The sequence below is a fragment of the Pseudomyrmex gracilis genome, unplaced genomic scaffold (assembly GCF_002006095.1).
Source record: "Pseudomyrmex gracilis isolate BER0280 unplaced genomic scaffold, ASM200609v1 scaffold_1117, whole genome shotgun sequence".
In the NCBI taxonomy this organism is placed as follows: domain Eukaryota; kingdom Metazoa; phylum Arthropoda; class Insecta; order Hymenoptera; family Formicidae; genus Pseudomyrmex; species Pseudomyrmex gracilis.
Window position 1 is genome coordinate 11,287 of NW_018021701.1, and position 12,365 is coordinate 23,651.

General features: G+C 30.7%; 1 protein-coding gene across 3 annotated transcripts in view; it reads right to left on the reverse strand.

Annotated features, from left to right (window-relative positions):
• Window positions 1-12,365, reverse strand: part of LOC109861884 (multidrug resistance-associated protein 4-like) — a 26,346-nt gene that overhangs the window by 10,536 nt on the left and 3,445 nt on the right. The window contains exons 2-5 of one of the 3 annotated variants that reach the window (XM_020441723.1): window positions 6,746-6,928; window positions 5,840-6,432; window positions 3,084-3,194; window positions 2,427-2,561 (exon numbers count right to left, since the gene is read on the reverse strand). In XM_020441723.1, coding sequence (XP_020297312.1) covers window positions 2,427-2,561; window positions 3,084-3,194; window positions 5,840-5,913 — 320 coding nt within the window. In that variant the 5' untranslated portion in view covers window positions 5,914-6,432; window positions 6,746-6,928. Of the gene's footprint in view, window positions 1-2,426; window positions 2,562-3,083; window positions 3,195-5,839; window positions 6,433-6,745; window positions 6,929-12,365 lie in introns of those variants that run through there. The other 2 variants (XM_020441722.1, XM_020441724.1) reach the window with 2 other exon arrangements.

Here is a 12,365-nt window from a genome sequence, read left to right on the forward strand (position 1 = left end):
AAAAAAAAAAAAAAAAAAAAAAAAAAAAAAAAAAAGTTTCCACGGGGAGGAAGTGCCCACACGTTACGATAATATAAGATACAAACAAAATATTTTATTCGTCTCAAATGTCTATTTGAGCTTTGACCAAGACGGTTGGTTCCGCATTGACCAGACAATTCTAAGAACGCCCGTGCTTCGGGCTTTGACAATAACATGTTCATAAAATCATCACGAGACTGTTCTTTTTTACTTCACTTTCTATAATAGTTTGTACTAAAGGTATCACATATCCTTTTTTTAATCAATATGTATTTTCACAACAATACATATCTTTTTAAAGTGAATAATTGAGAATAATCTCAGGCTCTGTAATCCGTTTTAAAGTTAATATAATGTAAAGTCTATAAAGAGCCATCGCGGGATGTTGTGCGTGAAAATATGACTGTGCATATATCTAGTTAGAGGGGTATTCAGGGTCGTTCGTATATGTAATGCAAAACTAGCATCCTATATGAATTGATAGAATTAAAATTTCAATTAAAAAACTCACATGAAAAATGTGAGTACTGTTGCATAGATATATGCACAGTCATATTTTCACGCACAACATCCCGCGATGGCTCTTTATAGACTTTACATTATATTAACATATCTTTTTTTTTATATAGAATCTTCAAATTCTATTCATCAATAAATCACTCGATCATATCTATATAAATTGTCACATTACAGTAACGCAGACATAAAATTTGTCATATAACATGTTATATTACATATACATTATTGTTATCTTGTTGTTGCCAGTAAGTAACAAACTATAATTCTTTCATTACAGAGTAATATTGCATAAATAAGAAAAAATTATTATAATCCCAATATAAATCAAGTATAACAACTGTTGCATTATATGTTACTCCCATGTTATGTAGCAGTTACCCTAATAGGCACATTTGTGAAAATATTGCACAAAAATGGCATCATGAATGGCGACGATTTTGCAATGATTGCACTAAGATGATTCGCCATAACGCAACAGTTTTGTCACAATAAAATTTTGTAAATAATATTTGTTAAAAATTGCGAAGAAGTCGTTATGCATTTCCACAGTATATACTTCCAATAGGCAAATTGTGAAAATATTGCACAAATATGACATCATGAGTGACGACGATTTCTTGCATTTCTTCATATGCAATTATATTTCTACATATTTTAAACATCACATAGCTAAATTTCTTTTCTCAATTATTGGACAATTTCTTTGTGAAATTAATTTTGCAAATATACTGCTAAGATGATTCGCCATATCGTTATTCTTTTGCCGAAATAGCATTTGGAAAGTAATTTTGCAAACAACTACAAATATTTCAGAAAAGATCAATGTTTTTACATCTATTTCCTAAAATATGTATAATTGCAAATTACAATTTTAATGCAAGATTTCGTCACATAAGTTTGTAAATGGTTTCCTATCAGGGTATATTTTGTTTGCTGGGATCGGTCTGTATTAAGGTTAGTTTATAATAGCCGTATCCGTTAACTTAGGCCATTGCTGTAAAAGTTGGAAGATAGGAAGTACGTACTTCTGTTCATAATTGAATTACGAACAGGAGTACGAGTTTTCTATTTTCCAACTTTTACGGCACCGGCGTAAGTTAACGGTTGCGGCTATTATAAACCAACTCCAAGACAGCCCGATGCATGTTTATTCGCGGATTTTTGTTACCTAAGATCTCGGTAATTATTGCGAATTTCGCAAAATGCTATAGGCCTTTCGACTCAGTTTTACTCCTTCTACCTACCTACGACAGATGTTAAGTAATTGTCGGACACCCTGTATATACAAGGTGTCCCATTTTAAATAATGCATTTTAATATCTCTCCTGTAACTCGTCATAGACAAAAATTGTTCAAACAAAAGTTGCGTGGTTTGGAAGGGGAAAAAATTTTTAGATGACTTTGGCCTGACCTTGAAAAAGTCACTTAAAGTCAAGTCCGTATTTTCATCATGTGCCCCCTCCAAACCATGCAACTTTTGTTTGAACAATTTTTGTCTATGACGAGTTACAAAAGAGATATTAAAATGCATTATTTGAAATGGGACACCCTGTATATACTGGATGTTCAACAATTGCTCTGTGTGTGTGTGTGTGTGTGTGTGTGTGTGTGTGTAAATAACGTAAATATTTAATAAATAATAGAAATGTGTAAATTACATAAATAATTACGTAAAAAGTTTTTAATATTTTTATAGTTTTACTTAAAACGCTCAATATCTTAAGCAATTAAATGTTAAAAACAGATTTATTAATATTTCTTATGCTACAAAGTATGTATAGCTTGTATAAACCGTCGAGAGCTGTGCCCTTATCGACGTAGAAGATAAAAATGTGTTGGGATTATCAAAAAAACATCGACTCATTATTATTTTAGTATTAATATACCTTATCACAAACTCGTTGAGAACTTGTATTATTCCTAATATGGAATATTCCTTTAAAAAAGTGAGAAAAATCGTAATCAGCAGACTCGGTTTGCGTTTTCGTTTTTTTGAATTTTCCAGCTCGACTTTCCAATGTCTGTAATTACACAATTATCCCATGATTTGTTTCGTAATTATCCAGTAAATTTGTTCGCAATTTGCCGGCAAATTGTCAGCAATTTTAAGCAAATATACTCAGCAAATTGGCATCAATTGTGTCCGCATTAGGCTTCGATTTTGTTGCCAAAGCTTGTCGACAAAAAGTAACAGCAAATTGCTAGCAAAAACCGAACAAAGCTTGATACATATTGAAACATATTTTGGTCTGAAATCAAATTGACGCCAAATATAAAGCAAGATCTGTGCAACATGACACAGCTTTGCTTGGTTTTTGCCAGCAAGTTGCTGTTATGTTTTGTCAACAAGCTTGAATATATTTTTGCTAGCAATTTTCCAACATTGCCAGACAAAACAAACTCTGCATCAAATTTGATGTCTTTCTGCTAATAAAATTTGTAACAAGCATTTGGCAAAATGCTGTTTCGACAGATTTGGTTATCTGGGTAAAATATTGTTAAAATATTTGTCTCTCTTTTCAGGTAGTAACTTCGATACTCACTTTTCTAATCGATCTCCGAGTACAGTTGATCGATCAGTTTTCAAGGGATCATACAAGTCCTCTATCTCCAGATTTTTCCTGTATCCTGTCTTGAACAAACTGGTGGTCCACCTGATATGACAAAATGATAAAACGTAATACATATTAGAAGAACATATTAGAAGAAATACATATTAGACAAAAAATACATAGTATAACATATTAGATCTTAATGTGACAAGATTGCGATTTATAAATATTGTGTTATTAAGTGGCCTACTTTATATCGTACATTTTTTTTGTAAATACGTAAATCACATAAAATTTGTTTTTCACTGTATAATTCTGGTGTTTACATCATTTTAAATGTACTTGATACGCGTATCATATCTGCTTAATATGACATTGTTTACATTATTGAGACCAAGCTAATTTAATACGACTATAGTATTTAATACGAGTTTTAAACAATCGGTGTAAACCAGGCCAGTATAAAACTTAACAAAGAAAGAAATATATATAAATATATTAAATGTATATAATAAGATGTACGAGGGTGGGGTGAAAAGTTTCCGGCCTGACCTAGAAATGGCGTCAGCAGGTCTAATTTTTGTATTCTATAGTACTATATCTCACTAGCTTATAAATATATAAATTTAAATATATAAATATATATATAAATATATATATAAATTTAATATATAATAATATTTAATATAATATTTAATATATAAATAAATTTATATATATAAATATATATATAAATTTAAATATATAAATTTAAATATATACATTTTCAGGTCGATTGCTCTTTTAGTGTACATTTGAGAGCCGATTGAACAAGACGCCTCGATTGTTTACGTGAAAATGGAAAAATCAGAAAAGCGTGCAGTCATCAAATACTTCTATTTAAAAGGCCTAACACCATTACAAATTAAAGAAGAGCTGGATTCCACACTGAAAGACTCTTTTCCATCATATTCAACGGTTAAACAGTAGGTTTTTGAATTTAAGAAAGGTCGCACGAGCACTTCTGACGATCCACGTTCAGGACGCCCCGTTGAGATCACAACTCCCGAAATGATTGAAAAAATTCATAAAATAATGATGGAGGACCGCAGATTAAAAGTAAGTGAGATAGCTGAGGTTACTAGGATGTCAAGTGAACGTGTACGCAATATTTTACATGAACATTTGAGCATAAGAAAGCTCTGTGCTAAGTGGGTGCCGCGTTTGCTAACGGTCGATCAAAAATTCACCCGGAAAACTGTTTCAATCGAAAATTTGGCGCTGTACAAGCAAAACCCCAGCGAATTTTTGCGTCGATTTATAACTGTGGATGAAATTTGGATTCACCACTACACTCCTGAAAGTAAACAACAGTCGAAACAATGGATTGGACCAGGTGAACCAACCCCAAAGAAGGCAAAAACAATTTTATCGGCGAATAAGGTTATGCGACTGTTTTTTGGGATGCGAAAGGAATTATTTTCATTTATTACCTGGAGAAGAGTAAAACTATCACTGGTCAATACTACGCAGAGTTATTGCAGCGTTTGAAGGACGAAGTGAAAAATAAACGACCTCACTTGGCGAAGAAAAAAATCTTGTTTCACCATGACAACGCACCTGCCCATTCGGTCGTTGCGATGGCTAAAATCAACGAATTGAAGTTCGAATTGTTCCCCCAACCAGCATATTTACCAGATTTAGCCCCCAGCGACTATCATTTGTTTTCTAACCTTAAAAAATGGCTCGGAGATAAAAAATTAGAGAGCAACAAGGAAGTCATCGATGCTGTAAATGAGTATTTTGAGGGACTTGACATATCAGACTATAAAAATGGTATCACTGCATTAGAGCACCGTTATGAAAAATGTATTAATCTTGATGGACATTATGTTGAAAAATAAAACGAAAAAAAAAAACGAAAAAAGTTGTTTTTCTTTATCAGGCCGAAAACTTTTCACCCCACCCTCGTATATTTAATGATTCACTATATGATGCAACACAGAAAAAAACGCGAGATAAATTCGAGACTTTACTTTGTCTTAATTCTAGATATATGGTGTGTTTCGTCACACTAAGAAGTGCGCTGTCATCGACAAAGTCAAAAGTAAACATGTATGAAGATGAAATCTAGTTGAACATAAAAAATCTTTGTGCAACGTATTATATTATTTAAGATAACGCTCGATTATCTTTTTCTGTATTCTTATATTGAAATCGCAAATATTATCAAGAAAAATATTTATAAAAAGAAATATTTATAGTTACAAAGAGAATATTTAAAATATCAAAGTTTAGAAGTTTTAAATTCTCAGAAGTAACTAATTATGTATGTTACAAACTTTGATATACCAATAAATAATCGTATTGTTTATACAGAATAATACACATTTAACTATTTGAATATTCAATTACTTTTTGTTATATGTATGTATGTACATATGTATGTATGTACGTATGTACGTATGTACGTATGTATATACATATACATACATGAGATGAGAAAAAAACATGTATAAAGTCTATCTCAAAATAACTATCTTAATATTAATATCATAAAATTCTAATATTAAAAATCATAAAGTATCTAATATTAAAATCATAAAGTTTTTAACATTTATTCTAAACACATGATATCACACATAGATAGTTTTTTACATACAAATTTTATAAAGATATATATAAAAAATACAATTTAAGAAAACTCTTACATGTCACAAACAACTTTAATTATGTAAGATGATGTAACAAAACATTGCGCAACTCACCACCACAGCAATATTGATACAACGTTCGCCTTTTCTCTTGGATTTGGTTTTGATTTGATTGTCGTTGAATCCATAGCTCCTTGCACGCGTCATTAAATCACAGCGAGTTTTGTATATGTCACTTCAATCAATACGATTAAATACGATCGTTTAACTTATCAGCTCATAACAATTATCAATAACCGGCACGTGTCAGTTTTTTTTGCGACTTAATCAATTTTCCACGTATTAAATAAAATATTTCTTCACAATTTCATAATTGATTTCTTCAATTGTGTTCTTAAAAATTTACAAAAATTGTCTGCAAAATTTTTTTTTCTTTTTCTCAACACTGACTGAGATTGATCACTCGATGTAATTCAGGATAATTCGATGTATAAACCACGGCACTTCACGTATCTCATCGGCTTCTTGTCAATATCTCCCACGATCGATCGCTTTATTGATTTTATCGCTTTATCGCAAATCTTTGATGACCCTCTTTGGCACGAAGTGCAAGATATTAGCTGAATTGATTAACGTGTGAACATCACTTCTTCAGATTTATCTTCAAAAGTGTCTTCTCGTGATTCTTAGAACATCTTGGTGGTCCTCTATAATAATTTGTAAAGAATAAAAATTATATGTATTTTCTATTATTAAATTTATTATAAATCTATTATAAGTCACTTAACTCTCAATTATAGTAAAAAATATATTAATTAATACACATTATCATTATATTAAAATATATATTAATTAATACACGTTAATATACGAGATCAATAACTTTGCACTCGAACAGGAAACTAAATACTAAATACTAAAAAAAAATGTAATTTATTGATTCTCTTATGTTATCCTTAAATAAATATCGCTTTTTCTTAATTTGTTGTAATGTCTTCAAAAATATATTTGCGATACTACCGACAATTGATGATCTGAAATTTGATAAGATGAAGAAACCTTGTCCTCCGTTCGAATGAATCTTTTCAGTGCGTGTATCTCTATTAAAAGGCAATATTACTCGTCTCGATTCAGAATTGTCACCTTATCTGACTTCTACACACGCAACGTCACTTAATATGCAATGTCACTTCTCAAATAGCACTGGAAAGTCGAATGACTCTGTAGTATGCTATAATTCACATTTATGATAAAAAAAATACAATAATGCTATAATTCACATTTATGATAAAATAAAATACAATTGAAGTACATTGATTGCCGTTAATCTGCCACACATATTTACTATTTTCTTTAAAAAATATAATTACAGCATAAATAAAATACTAATAAAAACCACGTATTGTAAAAAACTAGAAAAACAGAGATTTCTGTAGAACAATTCATTTTTTATAAAAGAGAATTTGTTAGAAAGTTCATTTTGCTTCATAAAGTAAAATATACAAGTATTGCAGACACTTTCTGTTCGAGAACTATCAATTTTATTCTTTATTGGCCGAGATACTCGATAACTAATACATATAGTTTTAACTTATTGTTATTTTTTCAAATTGCAAATCTGCTTGCTTTATTCTTTATTTATTTGATTGTTTTATTTTTAATTTATAAACGTACAGCAACAAAATTGAAATATTCACCGTGAATTTCNCTATGTTATGTGCATTGGCGAATCTCGCTTTGCAATTTCTTTGCTACGCCGAAAACGCAGGGGAGGTTACGGAAGGGTACAAATCAGGTTTGGTTTAATAGACCATTTTAGGTCCCGCTATACTGACAATAAGTATAGAACCCAAAGACCGAGCGTAAATCTTTCGGNAAAGTCCACACACACCCGTATAAATCAATATATTTAATTCAATGTGAGCCCCCTGAAGTTAGTCGGTGATCCGAATACGATTCCGTTTATACGCTACTTGTTGGTGTATAAACGTGCGGATCAAATCCACGGCGAAAAAGAAATAACGGTTGTGTTTCGTCGTCCGAAATTAAAGCGAAGACGATATTTGAACGATTCATAGAATGAGATTCGCTAAAGAGACGCACACACCACATAATCTGATCGGTTTTATCGATATAATTTATGAAATGATTAATAAAAGTTCATACAAGTTTGTGAAACAATTGATAAAAAAGTGTTTATAGAAAGTGTCTCTGTCTCGCACTTGTCCTTCATATGTAAAATACAGTCTGCCTAAATTCGAACAAAGTTTGTTTGTTATCGAAACACGACCACGACCGCGGTATATCAGCCTTCGGGATGAACACAAAAGAGCGTTACATGCGTTGTACGAGTGATAGCGTACTATATAAACGCCGATAAGAGCCGCAGATACGCGTCGATGTTTATAGAGTATACATTTGTATTCGGAGAACTACTGCTCATTTCAATATCACACCACATTAAACCGTCTTTTTTCTGCTTTTTCATACAATTTCTTTTTATGATTAATTGAAATTTTCATTTCACCGGAATACAAATATCGCAACGAGACAGTTTTTTATTATTTGTGTGACGGTTGTAACTCATCGTTGTCGCACATAGCACTGTGAAGACGTCGTTTTCATTTTGTGATAACACTACGTTTTCCGTGGAAACAATGAAACTAGCACAAGTGCAAGGTCCGTCGGGCTTTGCATGTTTTGCTCGGGAATCGCCTTGAATTTGTTTGTAGTATATTTCTTACGTGATTCATTATTATGAAACCGTGACATGCAAGTTTGTGATGAAATGATACAGGGATATGTTTGCTTCTCGATACGAGAAACAGTTTAACGCGAGATTACGCAACGGACGACATTCAATAAAGTAACAGTATATTTTTAAAGTCAGCATGTTTCTTACATGTGTATTATGAAATCGTGATGTGCAAGTATATAATGATAAAATAACAAGGGAAATAGTTTTTTCAATATGAAAAACAGTTCATTGTCAGAAATAAAAGTTCTTCATATGTATATAAACAAATATGATATCTATCTCTTTTTCTAATATATCTAGTTATACACAAGATGAGTCTGATAAAAAATCCAGCATAATTTTCTGAAAAACGGTAGAGATAAGAGAAGACATTCATTATCACATTTGTAGAATATATAAGGGGATATACTATGGTGACCTTGGACAAGCTTGAATATCTATTTTTCACATAACCAAACTTTTTTATTAAAAATTTTAATATTTTTAATAGAAAAAAGTAATTTTAAGTCACTCTGTCGGTATTGCTTACTGAGGTTAATACTTTTCATATTAGAGTATTTTTTCAAAATTGTTGTTGAGATATAAACAAAATTAGTCAAAATAAAAACTACGAAACAAATCTATTTGTTATTACAATACTTGCTCCAAATATTCACTATATATTCTAGACATGCTTATTTCTAGACATGCTTGTCTGGATTTCATATAATTCTTGAACAGTTTTGCAAAAAAATATTTTTTATTCTTTCTGTCATGTTTCCCTCGAGTGGTAGAACCTTGAAAGTAAGCTAACTCTTTTATTCTTTTCTATCTAATTGTAAGCTTTCCACGAAGACTACAGGCATATCTAGAATATAAAATGAACATATTGAGCAATTATTGTAATAGTAAAAAACTTTGTTTCATATTTTTTATTTTGACTAATTTGGTTTATATCTCGACAACAATTGAGTTTTCGAAAAATATATATAAAAGTTGGTAAGCTTATTGAATATCGATAAAGTGACTCAAAATTATCTCTTTCTATAAAAACATTGTTGATTAGTAATATGAAAACCAGATACTGAAAGGAGTTATTCAAGATTACTGCAGTATGTGCTACAATTGTGAAAATAACTTCGCCTATTTCTAATTGGTTTTTGGAAAACATGCTAAATTTTTATCAGGGACCTATATAAATAATTACACATACTATTATGTGAGATTGAGTATGAGTCGCTCTTATTCTATATAATTGCACATAATTAGATGTCAAATATATCTATATATGAAAGATTTTTTTCCTAAAATTACATTGTAAAAATAACAGGCGATAAAGTATAACATATAATAGTATTTAAATCTGACCGAATTCTACAATCAAGTCTAAATACTTCGAAAAACAAATGTCATTGAAATTTGTCTTAATCTTTATAAGACAGAATCTCTATATTTCTATGTTTCGAAACAACTCGATGTCAAAACCTTTGTGAATTTGGATTATTATGTGTTCTATTGAAGTTCTATATAGTTGGAGAGATTCTCCTTACTTGTATGCCAAATACGCGATGTGTATTGACAAATATGTGTGATAAAAAAAAAAACATATTATCGTCATTTTCGTAAAATGTTTAAAATATTTCATCACAGTCTGTAATATGCAAATCTGATTAACACAATTGACAAGGCTACACACGTTGTTTCCTTCGTTGAAGAGTACTCACGGCCGATTTCTAATGGCACTTTTTTTTAACAAGCGTTATTTGTGTCAATTATGAATAATGTAAACGATATTTATCAGTGACATTTCTATATACACGTATGAAGACCTCACATAACGATAGAAATTTCTTATAAGATTATCACCTATTGGATCATTATGATGCAGCAAAATATGCTGTATTAATGTTTTCATATTACATAATATGATAAATAAAACAAGCAATGATGAAGATAAAAACATATTATTTTTTTGTTTATCTTACAATATCTATTCTTTAAAATATTAAACTTAATAAACTCATAAGCTCTGATTGAATTAAAATTCTTATATTGTATAAGATCAGTACCAAGTTTTTTTTTCAATCATTTTTTTTTTGCAACGAGCAGAAATTTATGGCACATCCACACACACAATCAATGAGACAAACGTGTCAGTGCAGTTTGATCCCGCTTAAGTGGAATTCATGGAAGAAACCGAGCAAACACAGCATGTAACTTGTCGCGTTAACAATCAATGATCAAGAAACGGAATAATTGCCTGTTGCCGACGCTGAGTAGTAACAGAGTTAGTTATATAATGTAGCCAAGTTACTTTAATAGAAACGCGGGTCCCGCGGAATCGTTCACCAGACAAGGCCGTAATCGGTGCCGAGTGTCAGCGGTTTTTTGATATATATATATATATATATATATCAAAATATTTTCATATATATATATATATATATATATACAAAAAAAAAGTTTTTTTGAAATTTTAATCTTATTTGACAAACGCAAATAATAGAAGAATAATCAAAACTGCATGCATTGTGTGCAAAAAATTATTAGGAAAAAATGTTAAAACAAACAAAACGTGTATATCGCAGAGTATAGAACTTTGATTAGGAGACAATCGTTTTGCATCGAAACGATTGTGTATCGAAATACAATAGCTCGCTCCACGCCTCGGCTCGTAAACCGATCAATTGTCCGGCGACGCGTGTAATGCATAATTTTCAACGTAACATCCTCGTTGTGATTCATGTTCGACGCAGCTAAGTTAAACAATTGAAGCAGCAAGAGGCGTGTGTTAAGTTGGCATCCCAACATTAAATGTTTGTAGTTCTGATTAGAGTTCCCGTTTTATTTTGAAGAGACTAAGAGTTCTCGATAGTTTATATAGAGTTCTGGTGATTTACTGCCTCAAAATTAAAATTACAAAATGGGGGGCCAACTTCTAATCGAAAATCGTGATGGCATAGTTCTGAGCGGTTAAATAGTTTCGTTTTGCGATTATCTAGAGTTCTTGATACATAAAACAATTTTTTGATTATTCCAAAAAATCTTAAAAAATTTTGAAAAATTAAGTCTTATATATAATAGTTCTCAGCTAATTTTATTGAAATTTTATATATTTTAATGAGTTCTCGAATATTTAAAAAATTTTAGATATCTAACTAAACAAGTTACACACTTAAAAATCTTTTCAAACCAGACAATTATTACACATATTTTTTTATCTAGTTATTTGATCGCTTTGATCCATAAGATTTTTCATCAGAACTCGTCGAGAACTAGCCAGAACGCTAATCAGAATTATCCGGAACTCTAAAAAAAAATTCACCCACAGAACTTTGAAAATTTTCTTATGTCAGAATTTTTTTTGAGAGTTCCGGATAGTTCTGATTAGCGTTCTGGCTAGTTCTCGACGAGTTCTAACGAAAAGTCTTATGGGTCAAAGCTATCGGATCAGTGGTTTGCAAGATACGCGACATTGTAAGCTGATATAAGAAAATTTTCGAAGTTCCGTAGGTGAATTTTTTTTGAGAGTTCCGGATAATTCTGATTAGCGTTCTGGCTAGTTCTCGACGAGTTCTGATGAAAAATCTTATGGATCAAAGCGATCAAATAACTAGATAAAAAGATATCCGTAATAATTTAGTCTGGTTTGAAAAGATGTTTTTAAGTGTGTAACTTGTTTAGTTAGATATCTAAAATTTTTTAAATATTCGAGAACTCATTAAAATATATAAAATTTCAATAAAATTAGCTGAGAACTATTATATATAAGACTTAATTTTTCAAAATTTTTTAAGATTTTTTGGAATAATCAAAAAATTGTTTTATGTATCAAGAACTCTAGATAATCGCAAAACGAAACTATTTAACCGCTCAGAACTATGCCATCACGATTTTCGATTA